The sequence below is a fragment of the Ranitomeya variabilis genome, chromosome 2, assembly GCF_051348905.1.
Source record: "Ranitomeya variabilis isolate aRanVar5 chromosome 2, aRanVar5.hap1, whole genome shotgun sequence".
In the NCBI taxonomy this organism is placed as follows: Eukaryota; Metazoa; Chordata; class Amphibia; order Anura; family Dendrobatidae; genus Ranitomeya; species Ranitomeya variabilis.
The window spans coordinates 16,248,428-16,265,714 of NC_135233.1; the positions used below are offsets into that span (position 1 = coordinate 16,248,428).

General features: G+C 44.8%; 1 protein-coding gene across 6 annotated transcripts in view; it reads left to right on the forward strand.

The window, feature by feature from the left end:
• Positions 1 to 17,287, forward strand: part of DAAM2 (dishevelled associated activator of morphogenesis 2) — a 281,131-nt gene that overhangs the window by 192,294 nt on the left and 71,550 nt on the right. For all 6 annotated transcript variants that reach the window (XM_077282013.1, XM_077282018.1, XM_077282017.1 and 3 more), the window contains exons 7-14: positions 2,050 to 2,160; positions 3,780 to 3,883; positions 5,801 to 5,867; positions 11,346 to 11,463; positions 11,576 to 11,714; positions 13,448 to 13,506; positions 13,758 to 13,936; positions 14,227 to 14,550. In XM_077282013.1, the coding sequence (XP_077138128.1) occupies positions 2,050 to 2,160; positions 3,780 to 3,883; positions 5,801 to 5,867; positions 11,346 to 11,463; positions 11,576 to 11,714; positions 13,448 to 13,506; positions 13,758 to 13,936; positions 14,227 to 14,550 (1,101 nt within the window). The remainder of the gene's footprint in view (positions 1 to 2,049; positions 2,161 to 3,779; positions 3,884 to 5,800; positions 5,868 to 11,345; positions 11,464 to 11,575; positions 11,715 to 13,447; positions 13,507 to 13,757; positions 13,937 to 14,226; positions 14,551 to 17,287) is intronic.

Below are 17,287 nucleotides of genomic sequence, written 5' to 3' on the forward strand. Positions count from 1 at the left end.
TCCTGAGCATTTTCTCTTTATTGACAATTACCCCTTTAAGTGCCCATAGTTCCTGTCAGTGACGTCAGGTTCAGTCTGCACATGGCTGCTGTCTGTGGATCTGTCCTCTGAGAGACCCTGAAATGTAATTAATGTAATAGTTTACAATTGATGGAGTTTTCACATAACAGAATTTTAACATAATGGTGAAAACTAGTAGTGAAATCTACACATATATAATTATATACAGGAGATGCCCAGGTTATACCAGCTGTACATATATAATTATATACAGGAGATGCCCAGGTTATACCAACTGTACATATATAATTATATACAGGAGATGCCCAGGTTATACCAGCTGTACATATATAATTATATACAGGAGATGCCCAGGTTATACCAGCTGTACATATATAATTATATACAGGAGATGCCCAGGTTATACCAGCTGTACATATATAATTATATACAGGAGATGCCCAGGTTATACCAGCTGTTCATATATAATTATATACAGGAGATGCCCAGGTTATACCAGCTGTACATATATAATTATATACAGGAGATGCCCAGGTTATACCAGCTGTACATATATAAATATATACAGGAGATGCCCAGGTTATACCAGCTGTACATATATAATTATATACAGGAGATGCCCAGGTTATACCAGCTGTACATATATAATTATATACAGGAGAAGCCCAGGTTATACCAGCTGTACATATATAATTATATACAGGAGAAGCCCAGGTTATACCAGCTGTACATATATAATTATATACAGGAGATACCCAGGTTATAGCAGCTGTACATATATAATTATATACAGGAGATACCCAGGTTATACCGGCTGTACATATATAATTATATACAGGAGATGCCCAGGTTATACCGGCTGTACATATATAATTATATACAGGAGATGCCCAGGTTATACCGGCTGTACATATATAATTATATACAGGAGATGCCCAGGTTATACCAGCTGTGCATATATAATTATATACAGGAGATGCCCAGGTTATACCGGCTGTACATATATAATTATATAGAGGAGATACCCAGGTTATACCAGCTGTACATATATAATTATATACAGGAGATACCTAGGTTATACCAGGTGTACATATATAATTATATACAGGAGATGCCCAGGTTATACCGGCTGTACATATATAATTAAATACAGGAGATGCCCAGGTTATACCAGCTGTGCATATATAATTATATACAGGAGATACCCAGGTTATACCAGCTGTACATATATAATTATATACCGGAGATACCTAGGTTATACCAGCTGTACATATATAATTATATACAGGAGATACCCAGGTTATACCAGCTGTACATATATAATTATATACCGGAGATACCTAGGTTATACCAGCTGTACATATATAATTATATACAGGAGATGCCCAGGTTATACCAGTTGTACATATATAATTATATACAGGAGATGCCCAGGTTATACCAGCTGTACATATATAATTATATACCGGAGATACCTAGGTTATACCAGCTGTGCATATATAATTATATACAGGAGATGCCCAGGTTATACCGGCTGTACATATATAATTATATACAGGAGATGCCCAGGTTATACCAGTTGTACATATATAATTATATACAGGAGATGCCCAGGTTATACCAGCTGTACATATATAATTATATACCGGAGATACCTAGGTTATACCAGCTGTGCATATATAATTATATACAGGAGATGCCCAGGTTATACCGGCTGTACATATATAATTATATACCGGAGATACCTAGGTTATACCAGCTGTACATATATAATTATATACAGGAGATGCCCAGGTTATACCGGCTGTACATATATAATTATATACAGGAGATACCTAGGTTATACCAGCTGTGCATATATAGTTATATACAGGAGATGCCCAGGTTATACCGGCTGTACATATATAATTATATACAGGGGACGCCCAGGTTATACCAGCTGTGCATATATAATTCTATACCGGAGATACCTAGGTTATACCAGCTGTGCATAGTGCCTTCATTCACCCTGTCCTCCTTGTTTTGCAGACGCTGCTGAATGAATTAGACCGGAGTATGGGGAGATATCGAGATGAAGTGAATCTGAAAACCGCCATCATGTCCTTCTTCAATGCCGTTCTCAGCGCTGGTGCTGGAGAAGTAAGTGCACATGTTACATGGATGGATGAGTTTGCAGAGCAGAATTCCGTGTTCTCCAGATTTATGCACTTGAGACATCAGGAAATCAGTAATGGATTTTTTCCACATAATTTGGTGGAGATTTTCCGCCATAGAAGCTTCTGAGATATTCTGGATGTTCTCATGTGGGAAAGTGATGAACTCGGAAACCCTGGGATGACTTTCTGTAGGAGAGGGAACATTTGGACGGGGCGAGTCGTCCACGTAGGCCACGACCGCAGCTCCAGGAACAGCAGCCTGGCCAGCGTCACTGAGAGTCGTCATAACAAAGTGTCCACTGATATTTACATGTTCTAGAAGAGTTTACAGGATTCCTGACGGCTCGTTTATCTGCGGTTGTTCTAGATCTCTGGATATAATTCTGTACGTTCCAGCAAAATTCCATCTCACAGATCCGCGGCTGCATTTACTGGAGAAGTCTCATTACTGTGATTCCACACTGACCGAGGCCCTGGAAGCTGAGATACAGGGAAATGTGCTGCTGTAGTGTGTACATAGTGACTGCACCAGCAGAATAGTGAGTGCAGCTCTGGGGTATAATACAGGATGTAACTCAGGATCAGTAATGTAATGTATGTACACAGTGACTGCACCAGCAGAATAGTGAGTGCAGCTCTGGAGTATAATACAGGATATTACTCAGGATCAGTAATGTAATGTATGTACATAGTGACAGCACCAGCAGAATAGTGAGTGCAGCTCTGGAGTATAATACAGGATATTACTCAGGATCAGTAATGTAATGTATGTACATAGTGACAGCACCAGCAGAATAGTGAGTGCAGCTCTGGAGTATAATACAGGATGTAACCCAGGATCAGTAATGTAATGTATGTACACAGTGACTGCACCAGCAGAATAGTGAGCACAGCTCTGGGGTATAATACAGGATGTTACTCAGGATCAGTAATGTAATGTATGTACACAGTGACTGCACCAGCAGAATAGTGAGTGCAGCTCTGGAGTATAATACAGGATGTAACTCAGGATCAGTAATGTAATGTATGTACACAGTGACTGCACCAGCAGAATAGTGAGTGCAGCTCTGGAGTATAATACAGGATGTCACTCAGGATCAGTAATGTAATGTATGTACATAGTGACTGCACCAGCAGAATACTGAGTGCAGCTCTGGGGTATAATACAGGATGTAACTCCGGATCAGTAATGTATGTACATGAGAAGAATTTTAAATGCTGCTGTGACATTACGTAGAGGAGCACAAATGTAGATTATCCCTGGATTGACCTGCGCTGTCCATGGAGCCGGACGTCTTTGTGCCAGGAGGATTTATAGGAGGAATGAGCAGGCGGCGTGGGTCACCTAGGATGAAGCAGAGCTGCGGTACATTCTGGGTCCACAACACTGTGCAGATGACTGAGCTCTACAGCTGAGATTGTCAGGCCATGCTGGGAGTTGTGGTTTTACAGGCCCATAGTACTAGTACAGGTGCTGTATATCACACCCATGTGCCCGGCTGGACATGTTGGCAGCTGTGTGATGTAGACGGGGCTGCAGGCGGCTTCTTCTGTTTCATCTGTTTTTCTGGTGGATGTAACTTTCTCCCTTTTCTTTTGAAGGATAATCTAGAATTCCGGTTGCACCTTAGATACGAGTTCCTGATGTTGGGGATCCAGCCAGTTATTGATAAGCTGAGACAACATGAAAACGCCACCCTGGACAGGTACACAGATCCCCGGAATCTGGACTTCATTCCCCTTCATTACTAATTATCCTTTCCTTCCCTCCATTGCTTCCTTCTTAGTTCTCCCCTTTCCTTCCCTTAATTTTTGTTTTCTCCTCCACTATCTTCACTCACTGCCTTCGTTTTCTTTCCTCCATCATTTTTTCTCCCTTTGTCTTCATTTTTCCTTCTACCATTTTACTTACGCTCTGCTCATTCTTCTCCCCTTTCTCTTTCTTTCCTTCACTTCATTCCCAACCTCTCTGTCACCGGTTTACCGTGACAGAGAGGAGCCAGAAGACCACAGCGTCTGATTTCTCCTACGCCTACACTGATTAGAAGCACTTCATCTTCATATTAAACGGTGCAGGTTTCTTTTTGTTGTGCAGGGGTTTATCTGCTCAGTTGAGAGCTCCTGGAAGCTTTCCTGCATTAAGGCTCTCAGCTGTGCACTGTTAGCCACTCCCATCACCTATATAATCTGGGCCCTGGCTAGCACTCATTGTCAGAGCCAGCTTATGTTACATGACTGGAGGTTGTTGTTGGTTATTATTGGAGAAAGTGTTGGGTGGATTTATACCAGACTGTTGCTAGGTTTTTAGTGTGCGATAATTCCCTTTCTTCTCCTGCTCTGGTTTAACCCCATCCTCCTCTCTCAGGTGCATTCCTCTGTTATATGTGCCAGTTTCAATGTATGTTTGGTGTTTTCCGTTATCCCTGTTCGTAATACCTTGTTAGTCTTGTTGGTGTATTACGGTACATTATTACTCCTCTCTTTGCTGGGTGGGGGAAGTGTACAGACTGAGGGAGGATTTTTGAGCTAAGGCGCAAGGTACGTGGCCCTAGCGTCTTCACCATCAGAAGTTATCTGGAGAACAGGGCACCCCCTAGCATTAGAGACAGGGAAGGAGCCCCTGTTCCTGGGACACCCAACAATAGAGTCGTAACATTTTTTTTCCTTCCTTTTTCATTCACTTCCTGCATTATTCCTTTATTTTTTGTTACTTCCTCCCTTCCTGTGTTTTTCTTCCCTTCTTTTCTTTGTTTCTTGTCTAATTTCACTTCTGTTTCTGTACCCCCTCATTCGCCTTTATTTTTTCTCTCTTTCTCTCCCCCTTACTTTCGTCTTTTTTTACTTCCTTCCATCCTTCTTTTTGTGCTTCCTGTCCTTGTTTTCGTTCCTTTTTGTGCTTTTCCTTTCCTTTCCTTCCTTCCATTCTTTAATGTTTTTCTTTCCTTCCTTGCTTTCCATCGTTCCTCGCTTTCCTTCCTTCGTACCATCCTACCGTCCTACCATCCTTCCATGTTCTTTACTTTTTTCCTTCCTTTCTGCTTCTTTCTTCCTTTTCTTTATTTTCCTTTCCTTCATTTTCTTTCTTTCCCACCTTCTTTCTTTTTTCCTTCCTTTCATTCCTCGTTTTCCATCCTTCCTTGCCGTTCTTCCTTTTTTGCTTTTTTTCTTTCCTTTCTTTCTTTCTTTCTTTCTTTCTTTCTTTCTTTCTTTCTTTCTTTCTTTCTTTCTTTCTTTCCTTCCTTCCTTCCTTCCTTCCTTCCTTCCTTCTTTCCATGTTCTTTCCTTTTCTTTTTCATTCCCCCCGCATTCTTTTTTCCATCCTTTCATTCCTTATTTTCCATCCTTCCTGGCTTTCCTTCCTTCCTATCTTCCTTCCTTCCATGTTCTTTCATTTTCTTTTTTCCTTCCCCAGCATTATTTTGTTCTGCCCCATTCATCTTTTTATACTTTTTTTTCTTCCTCCCTTACACATTCACTGTCTTTCTTCCTCCCTCCTCTTTTTCCTCTTTTATGTCTCTGACAATCCATTCAGTCAGGAGTGATGGTGGTGATATCATGTTTCTATCCTTGTGACTTGTATACAATGTATCATTGGATTAACCCTTAATTGCCTGTTGTTCCAGGCATCTGGACTTCTTTGAGATGGTGAGGAATGAAGATGAGGTAGAGCTGGCCAAGAGGTTTGACACGGTGAGTAGATGGAGCCGGTGACTCTGATCAGATTATTATCGGCCACGTCCTCTGCGCTGACTCTTGGCTCTGGTGGAGTCAGACAGTTATGTAATAAAGTGATAAATGAATGGATGGAGATAACTGATAGATTCTTGCACTCATCAACTCTGAAATTGCAACATTAAGAAGGAAAAGTTGTGGAATTTTGGAAATCACAGGATTGCGATGTTACTGATCTGCAAATGATGAAAAAATAGATACAAAATAACAGTATAGTGCTTTGTTCCAAAGCACTATAATTATCAAAACATTTGGATTTTTGGAGTCTGAGCCTCATGCAGAAATCCCGGCACCTCCAGCCTCGGCTGCCGTCACTGAGGTCATTAATGGTCGTCTGAGGAAGGTTCTGCCGCTGATTGTACAAATCATTAGGATCCGCTGCCGGCACGATGACATCCATGGTCTGCTCTCCATCGAGCACAGGATTTGGCCACGCGGCTGCCCAGAGTAGCACCTGCAACATGCGACCTGGAGATGTCCTGTGGAGAAACATCTCTTGGGACACTTTGGAGAAATGGCCGCACCACTGGTTCCTCCACCAAATCAAAGCTAGGCTGAGCTGTTAATGACCTCGTGTGAAGAGTTCAGGGGTCTGGCTCCATATGTGATGTTCCCTTGTGAAAATGTTCTGTTGACTTCATACCACTGCTCTTAAAGGCGATAATGGGGCAGAGCAAGTTGGTAATGGAGGCTGGAATGGAGATCTGTCCTCTACAGTCATGAGTCCTACTGTTGTCTTAGCCACCCACAATAATAGCCACAGATTCGTCTGGAGAACATGTGGGCATCACCATGACGAGGCCCCCACTAGGGAACATTAAAGTGTCCCAAGAACTCCTTTTCACCGTGACAATACCAGTCCGCATGTTCCTCAAACTACTGTGAGCTGCTTGTGTGGCCTAAACCTGCTCCCATGGCTGCAGCGTCTCCAGACTTGTCTCCATCTAGCACATAGGGGACATCATTGGTCAGTGATTACACAGGAGCTGCCTGCAGCATCTCCGGACTTGTCTCCTGTGGCTGCATTGTCTCCAGACCTTTCTCCATCGGGCACATCGGGGACGTCATTGGTCAGTGATTACACAGGAGCTGCAGCGTCTCCAGACTTGTCTCCATCTAGCACATAGGGGACATCATTGATCTTTGATTACACAGGAGCTACTGGCAGCATCTCCGGACTTGTCTCCATCAGGGACGTCATTGTTCGCTGATTACACAGGAGCTGCCAGCAGCGGACCCTGATGATTTGTACAATCAGAGGCAGAACCTTCCTCAGACGACCATTAATAACCTCAGTGACGGCAGCCGAGGCCGGGGGTGCCAGGATTTCTACTCGAGGTACAGACTCCAGACTGGAGAAATCCAGAGGTTTTGAAAAATGTTTCCATTTCTTCATCATTTGCAAATCAGTGATGTCTGCAGCCTGTGATTTCCAGAATTCCACAAGTTTTCCTTCTTGGTAATGTAATTTCAATGTACAGGAGCATATAAATGAGAAAGATAGATAATAGATATATAATAGTTAGATAATAGACAGATAATAGATAGATAATAGGTATATAAGGTATATAATAGATAGATAATAGATAATAGATATATAATAGATAATAGATATATAATAGATATATAATAGATAGATAGATATATAATAGATAATAGATATATAATACATATATAATAGATAGATAGATAATAGATATATAATAGATAGATAATAGATAGATAATAGATACAGTATAATAGATAGATAGATAGATAATAGATAGATAGATAATAGATAGATAATAGATACAGTATATAATAGATAGATAATAGATAGATAATAGATAGATTTTCCTATTCCCCTTGATATGACTTTTCGTCTTGTCCCTCCTTCTGTCACTGTCGCCGGTTTATCGCACAGATCGTCGCTCTCTCATCTTCTGCCGCCTTCATTAGTCGTCGCCTGTTCTACATTAACCAGGAATGTAATGAATTAATGAAATACGCTGACAATAATTAGGATTAATTGGCAACATGTGTCCAATTATCTTCTTGCAGCCTGGACTGGTTCACTACTAATGCGTTTATTTGTGTAGACACCGGGAGAGGCTGCAGGTCGGACACGTGGTGTTTCGCAGACCGCTGGTCGCCATTGGCGCTGGGGCGGGTATACCTCCGTGCTGGACCTGCTGTAAGCTGAGGGTTTGTTACAATTATATCAGTCTACACAGCGCTCTGTGGACTCCAGACTGGACATGTTGTAGCAAACCCCCGATAGATTGGATACATTTAGCTCACAGAGCATTTTACAGACTGATACATTGTATCCATTTCCCAGGACTATATATAAAAGTGAGGTCACTTGTTGGCTCAGGGTGGAGATCCACGGCTACCTGCTTCCAATGGTAACTAACCAGCAAAAAAGTTTGAAAGCAGCTTTGTATGTGAATGGAGAAGAAAACATAAAAAGATCCTTAGCACAAAGGAAAAGTCAATTCCCCGTAATAATAATATTTGTTATAATGAAGTGGTATTTTATAAATATGCTGAAGCCATGGAACACTCTCCTGGCCCCTGGTCTGTGTTTCCACTGCTCGGTACACGGCCGGCTGTGATGTCATCCCAGGTTATCGTGAGGTCATCGCTAGCGATCTGCCCCCGCTTCTACTGCGTTGACCTTTGTGAAATCTCTTTCCATTGCGCGAGTTTAATTGGAGTCATATTTGAGGTTATGGGGAGTGAACCCAGAAATTGTGCGGCTGAGCGCTGGCGCGCTGCGGAGGGCTACGTGTTTGTGTCTGTGGGATATTATTGATATTTTTGGAGTCACTTTTTGTAACAGGGAGTAATTGAATTATTCAGAGTCATTCCTGGGGATTTATGCCAACATTTTTAAAGGAAGGGTCCATCTTTTTTTTTTTTTTAAACTTTTTCCAATCTAGCGGGTTAATACGCGTTGCTGAGCTGATTTTCTAGATTGCAGTGCATTGTGGGAACTCATATGACAGATGCAAAATCAGGTCACATGACTGCACAAGGTCTTAGCTAAATGTATAGAATGGCTTGGATGTGGCTGGGAATCATCAGTACAGATGGAGGAATCATTAACATGACAGATTTATTGCTGCTGTGTCTTGGCAGCTCACTGTAAGAAACCGTGCTACTTATACAGCGCAGTGAGCCGCAGCCTGACATGTTAACTATTGTTACATCTGTATCTTCATGTTCAGCAGAGATGACTTCTCTACAGTCATCTGATTACTATTACAGGCGGGATTATAGAGATAACACAGGACTCACTATTTATAGTAGGTAGTGTCACAGCTCACCTCCTCTCCTCACTGCACTGATCAGGGCATGCCCACAACACACACCCATAGAATATAATAGGTGATGTCACAGCTCACCTCCTCTTCTCACTGCACTGATCAGAGCATGCCCACAACACACACCCATAGAATATAATAGGTGATGTCACAGCTCACCTCCTCTCCTCACTGCACTGATCAGAGCATGCCCACAACACACACCCATGGAATATAATAGGTGATGTCACAGCTCACCTCCTCTCCTCACTGCACTGATCAGAGCATGCCCACAACACTCTCCCATAGAAGATAATACGTGATGTCACAGCTCACCTCCTCTCCTCACTGCACTGATCAGAGCATGCCCGCAGCACACACCCATAGAATATAATAGGTGATGTCACAGCTCACCTCCTCTCCTCACTGCACTGATCAGAGCATGCCCACAACACTCTCCCATAGAAGATAATAGGTGATGTCACAGCTCACCTCCTCTCCTCACTGCACTGATCAGAGCATGCCCACAGCACACTCCCACGGAAGATAATAGGTGATGTCACAGCTCACCTCCTCTCCTCACTGTACAGATCAGAGCATGCCCACAACGCTCTCCCATAGAATATAATAGGTGATGTCACAGCTCACCTCCTCTCCTCACTGCACAGATCAGAGCATGCCCACAACACATTCCCACGGAAGATAATAGGTGATGTCACAGCTCACCTCCTCTCCTCACTGCACAGGTCAGAGCATGTCCACAACACACGCCCATTGAAGATAATAGGCGATGTCACTGCACAGGTCAGAGCATGCCCACAACACACGCCCATAGAAGATAATAGGTAATATCACAGCTCACCTCCTCTCCTCACTGCACGGATCAGAGCATGCCCACAACACAAGCCCATAGAAGATAATAGGTGATGTCACAGCTCACCTCTTCTCCTCACTGCACTGATCAGAGCATGCCCACAGCACTCAACCATAGAAGATAACAGGTGATGTAACAGCTCACCTCCTCTCCTCACTGCACAGGTCAGAGCATGCCCACAACACTCAACCATAATAGATAATAGGTGATGTCACAGCTCACCTCCTCTCCTCACTGCACAGATCAGAGCATGCCCACAACACACTCCCATAGATATAATAGGTGATGTCACAGCTCACCTCCTCTCCTCACTGCACAGATCAGAGCATGCCCACAACACACTCCCATAGAATATAATAGGTGATGTCACAGCTCACCTCCTCTCCTCACTGCATGTATCAGAGCATGCCCACAACACACTCCCATAGAATATAATAGGTGATGTCACAGCTCACCTCTTCTCCTCACTGCACTGATCAGAGCATGCCCACAACACACGCCCATAGAAGATAATAGTTGATGTCACAGCTCACCTCCTCTCCTCACTGCACAGGTCAGAGCATGTCCACAGCAATTTCCTATAGAAGATATGTGATGTCACAGCTCACCTCCCCCTCCCTGTATACTGACCTCTGCAGCAGTCAGAGAGCATGCCTATAACATTAATATAATAGGCAATGTGCTAATCAAGAAAACTGCATTTCTGTGAGAATGGAGAGTCCCTTTTAAAGGGGAACTGTCAGCGGGTTTTTGCTATGTAACCTGAGAGCATCATAACGTAGGATGAGAGAGTCTGATTCCTGCTACTTGGTCATTACTGGGCTGCTTGCTGCAGTTTTGATCGACTCCCTATTTTCTCTGCTGTAGGTGTAGCAGTGCTCAGAATGCTGAGCTGTGTATAACTCCGCCCACACTCCTGATTGGCAGCTTCCTGTGTACAGTATCAGCAAGTTGCCAATCTATGATGGAGGCGGGGCTGCACAGATGAGCCTGACTGGTCTGCACGTGAGTGCTAGTCCTGTAGTGATAATCTCCTGCTGATAAAACACTGATTATATTAGTGAAACTACGGAACCCAGCCTAGTAAGTGGCACATCCATGGAGTCAGGCTCACTTGCCCTGTAAATCGATAGCACAAACCTGCTGACAGATTCCCTTTAAGTGACTGACAATCTAAGGTTGATGGATTCATACAAGGTGATGATTATTATCGTGTGGCGCCAGACACGGGCACACCGCCGCCGCTGCGTCCTTCACGTCTCGCTGTCTCCGCAGGATCACATTGACACTAAGAGCGCCACGGACATGTTTGAGCTGATAAAGAAGCGGCTGAAGCACACGGACGGATACCCCTACCTCCTGTCCATCCTCCAGCACTGCCTGCAGATGCCATGTGAGTACCAGATGGAGGACGACTCCCATCATTGTCCTGTACAGCTTCTCCCTCCAGGTCTCAGTCTGGACTGGTGGGTGAGATCTTCAGCTTCCTCTCCTCCTGATGACAGATAAACGGAACGGCAGCAACCTGCAGCAATGGCAGCTCCTGGACCGGATCCTGCAGCAGATCGTCCTACAGGGCGAGAAAGGAGAAGACCCCGATGTGACGGCGCTGGAGAACTTCAATGTCAGGAACATCATCAAAATGTAGGTGACCCCGCACCAGCCGCAGGGCAGGTGACCCCGTACCAGCCGCAGGGCGACAGATCTAGGACTGCTACAGGACAGCTGTAAAAATCTAGAAGCAATAGGATGTCCAGGGCTCCGCAGAAGATTCTGAGCAAGTCCGTTCTGTCAAAGCTCTAGAACGTTTTATTTCTATAGAGATTCCGAGTTGATCATTTATTTGTAGGTTCTAGACCTTTACAGAGGTTCTAGACTCCATAGGTTCTATAGAAGTTCATCAATTCTATAGCAGTTCTAGGCGCCACTGGGACTATAGAAGTTCTAAAGTTCATCAGCTGGATAGAGGTTCTAGACTCCATCAGTTCTATAGAAGTTCATCAGTTCTATAGAGGTTCTAGACTATATTGGTTCTATAGAAGTTCATCAGTTTTATAGCAGTTCTAGGTGCCACTTGGTCTATAGAAGTTCTAAAGTTCATCAGCTGGATAGAGGTTCTAGACTCCAACGGTTCTATAGAAGATCTAGAGTTAATCAGTTCTATACAGGTTATAAACTTCATCACTTTTATAGAGGTTCTAGAGTTCATTACTTCTATAGAGGTTCTAGACTCCATCAGTTCTGTAGAAGTTCTGGAGTTCATCAGCTCTATAGAGGTTCTAGACTCCATTGGTTCTATAGAAGTTCATCAGTTCTATAGCAGTTCTAGGTGCCACTTGGTCTATAGAAGTTCTAAAGTCCATCAGCTCTATAGAGATTCTAGACTCCATCGGTTCTATAGAAGTTCATCAGTTCTATAGAGGTTCTAGACTATATTGGTTCTATAGAAGATCATCAGTTGTATATCAGTTTTAGGTTCCACTGGGTCTATAGAAGTTCTAAAGTTCATCAGCTCTACAGAGGTTCTAGACTCCATCAGTTCTATAGAAGATCTACAGTTAATCAGTTCTATAGTGGTTCTAGACATCATCACTTTTATAGAGGTTCTAGAGTTAATTACTTCTATAGAGGTTCAAGAGTTCATTAGTTATTTATGGGTCAATTAGTGGTATGAAGGTTCTGGAGTTCGTTGGCCCCCAAGACAATGAAGATTCTCGAGCTCCTTGCTTTTACAGAGGTCCTAAAGCTCCTCATTTCAGTTGAGATCCTAGAGCTGCACAATTATATAGAGGTTGTAGAGTTCTTCAGTTTCATCGAGGTTCTGCAGATCTTTGCTTTGTAATATAAATGTTGTTTTTTGATAGAGATTCTAGATCTTCCCAGTTCCACTGAGACTCAGGAGCTCATCAGATCTATAGGGGCTCTAACGTTCTGGAGTGTTTTTCATCTATAGGGGATTTTGAGTCTCTTGGGGTTTTAGTGTCATTCGGTTCTTTCGAGATATGAATAGAATTTCTCCACATTCTCAATCTTATAGAACTCTTCCAATTTCTATAGATTCTATGAATCCCTGGTTCTAGTGAGGTTCTAGAGCTCCTCAGTAATGGGCCTTGCCGAGCTCCTGATTTCAACAGAAGTTTCAGATCTTCTCAGTTCCATCGATGATCTAGAGCTTCTTTGTTCTAGAGGGTTTTTCAAGGGATTCTCTAAGATGATTCCAACTAAATGATAGAATTGCCCTGTTCTGTATCTTCTGTGATGTCGGGGGTCCTGACTCCCCCTGATGAGGTCCTTTTCCATGTTAAGGACTTTTGCAATCTCCTGTCAATGTGAACTTCAGTGTTTTTTGTTTCATTTACTGGTTTTGTTCCCTGCAGGTTAGTGAATGAGAATGAAGTCAAGCAATGGCGAGAACAGGCGGAAAAGTTCAGGAAAGGTGGGTGTTCCCCTTTAAATGATGATTGCGAGCAGTGGAGAGACCCCTAAGTTATAGCGATAAAAGGTCCCGTGGTATCTGAGCTCTCCGCAGTCTCTCTCCAATGTCCGAAGCTTCTTCACAACGTTGTCACCCTCGATGCATTAACCTGGGTGCAAGTTTTAGTTCTGTTCATCCTGAGCCTCCTGATTCAGGAACTGACACATAGTGTGAAGACCACGTCCAATTCTGTCTTTACCATCTCATCCTAGAACATGTGGAAGTCGCCTGCCGCCTGGAGAAGAAGGAACGCGAATGTGAGACGAAGACGCAGGAGAAGGAGGAAATGATGAAGACCCTGAACAAGATGAAGGACAAGCTGCAGAAGGAGTCGCTGGAGCTGCGCCTGGCCCGAGACCAGATGGCGGAGCTCGTGTCTCAGCTCAACGAGGTGAGGGCGATGGAAGTGCACACACCGGAAAAGCTCCAGTTACACCCAGAGCTGCACCCACAATCAGGGGTCTTACACTCCAGTCACATCTCAAGCAGCATGTACCGGGCCCCCTGGCCTGACACTCCACCGGGGAGCCCACAATGCACTGCACTTTGATGTATTGCATTGTGGGAGATATTTCACTTCGGAGGAGGCACAGGCTGCAGCTCTGGATGTGACTAGAGTCATGATGTCTGTAATTGTTTTCGCTAATTCATTTATATTTCATGATTTCCTCTATTTTTCAGACCGGTGGTCCTCTGTCCTTTCCCCTTCCTCCACCACCACCGCCACCTCCAGGTGGGCCCATGCCTCCGCCACCGCCTTTACCAGAGAATCTGCCGCCTCCACCACCACCTCCGCTGCAGTCATTCTCCTGTTTTCCCCCGGCCCCTCCTCCTCCACCGCCTCCTGGAGGACCCCCACCACCGCCTGGAGCACCGCCATTATTTGGGATGAGCATGCAGCCTCCACCTCTTCACACCTTTACCTACGGAACCAACATGAGGAAGAAATCCATTCCCCAACCATCGCACCCACTGAAGTCTTTTAACTGGTCCAAACTAAATGAGGTACGAAGACCCTAATCAGCTCCGGGAATGGGGGTAACAAGGTAACATGGGTAATGTAGTAGCTCTGCTTCATGTATAGAGCTCCCCCTAGTGGTGGCTGCAGACAGGATCTTATCATGTATCTCTGTATACAGGGAGCTCCCCCTAGTGGTGGCTGCAGACAGGATCTTATCATGTATCTCTGTATACAGGGAGCTCCCCCTAGTGGTGGCTGCAGACAGGATCTTATCATGTATCTCTGTATACAGGGAGCTCCCCCTAGTGGTGGCTGCAGACAGGATCTTATCATGTATCCCTGTATACAGGGAGCTCCCCCTAGTGGTGACTGCAGACAGGATCTTATGTATCTCTGTATACAGGGAGCTCCCCCTAGTGGTGGCTGCAGACAGAATCCTATCATGTATCTCTGTATACAGGGAGCTCCCCCTAGTGGTGGCTGCAGACAGGATCTTATCATGTATCTCTGTATACAGGGAGCTCCCCCTAGTGGTGGCTGCAGACAGGATCTTATCATGTATCCCTGTATACAGGGAGCTCCCCCTAGTGGTGGCTGCAGACAGGATCTTATCATGTATCTCTGTATACAGGGAGATCCCCCTAGTGGTGGCTGCAGACAGGATCTTATCATGTATCTCTGTATACAGGGAGCTCCCCCTAGTGGTAGCTGCAGACAGGATCTTATCATGTATCTCTGTATACAGGGAGCTCCCCCTAGTGGTGGCTGCAGACAGGATCTTATCATGTATCTCTGTATACAGGGAGCTCCCCCTAGTGGTGGCTGCAGACAGGATCTTATCATGTATCTCTGTATACAGGGAGCTCCCCCTAGTGGTGGCTGCAGACAGGATCTTATCATGTATCTCTGTATACAGGGAGCTCCCCCTAGTGGTGGCTGCAGACAGGATCTTATCATGTATCCCTGTATACAGGGAGCTCCCCCTAGTGGTGGCTGCAGACAGGATCTTATCATGTATCTCTGTATACAGGGAGATCCCCCTAGTGGTGGCTGCAGACAGGATCTTATCATGTATCTCTGTATACAGGGAGCTCCCCCTAGTGGTAGCTGCAGACAGGATCTTATCATGTATCTCTGTATACAGGGAGCTCCCCCTAGTGGTGGCTGCAGACAGGATCTTATCATGTATCTCTGTATACAGGGAGCTCCCCCTAGTGGTGACTGCAGACAGGATCTTATCATGTATCTCTGTATACAGGGAGCTCCCCCTAGTGGTGGCTGCAGACAGGATCTTATCATGTATCTCTGTATACAGGGAGCTCCCCCTGTTGGTGGCTGCAGACAGGATCTTATCATGTATCTCTATACAGGGAGCTCCCCCTAGTGGTGACTGCAGACAGGATCTTATCATGTATCTCTATACAGGGAGCTCCCCCTAGTGGTGACTGCAGACAGGATCTTATCATGTATCTCTGTATACAGGGAGCTCCCCCTAGTGGTGGCTGCAGACAGGATCTTATCATGTATCTCTGTATACAGGGAGCTCCCCCTGTTGGTGGCTGCAGACAGGATCTTATCATGTATCTCTGTATACAGGGAGCTCCCCCTAGTGGTGACTGCAGACAGGATCTTATCATGTATCTCTGTATACAGGGAGCTCCCCCTAGTGGTGACTGCAGACAGGATCTTATCATGTATCTCTGTATACAGGGAGCTCCCCCTAGTGGTGACTGCAGACAGGATCTTATCATGTATCTCTGTATACAGGGAGCTCCCCCTAGTGGTGACTGCAGACAGGATCTTATCATGTATCTCTGTATACAGGGAGTTCCCCCTAGTGGTGGCTGCAGACAGGATCTTATCATGTATCTCTGTATACAGGGAGCTCCCCCTAGTGGTGACTGCAGACAGGATCTTATCATGTATCTCTGTATACAGGGAGCTCCCCCTAGTGGTGGCTGCAGACAGGATCTTATCATGTATCTCTGTATACAGGGAGCTCCCCCTGTTGGTGGCTACAGATAGGATCTTATCATGTATCTCTGTATACAGGGAGCTCCCCTAGTGGTGACTGCAGACAGGATCTTATCATGTATCTCTGTATACAGGGAGCTCCCCCTAGTGGTGGCTGCAGACAGGATCTTATCATGTATCTCTGTATACAGGGAGCTCCCCTAGTGGTGACTGCAGACAGGATCTTATCATGTATCTCTGTATACAGGGAGCTCCCCCTAGTGGTGACTGCAGACAGGATCTTATCATGTATCTCTGTATACAGGGAGCTCCCCCTAGTGGTGGCTGCAGACAGGATCTTATCATGTATCTCTGTATACAGGGAGCTCCCCCTGTTGGTGGCTACAGATAGGATCTTATCATGTATCTCTGTATACAGGGAGCTCCCCTAGTGGTGACTGCAGACAGGATCTTATCATGTATCTCTGTATACAGGGAGCTCCCCCTAGTGGTGGCTGCAGACAGGATCTTATCATGTATCTCTGTATACAGGGAGCTCCCCTAGTGGTGACTGCAGACAGGATCTTATCATGTATCTCTGTATACAGGGAGCTCCCCCTAGTGGTGGTTGCAGACAGGATCTTATCATGTATCTCTGTATACAGGGAGCTCCCCCTAGTGGTGGCTGCGGACAGGATCTTATCATGTATCTCTGTATACAGGGAGCTCCCCCTAGTGGTGGCTACAGACAGAATCTTATCATGTATCTCTGTATACAGGGAGCTCCCCCTAGTGGTGACTGCAGACAGGATCTTATCATGTATCTCT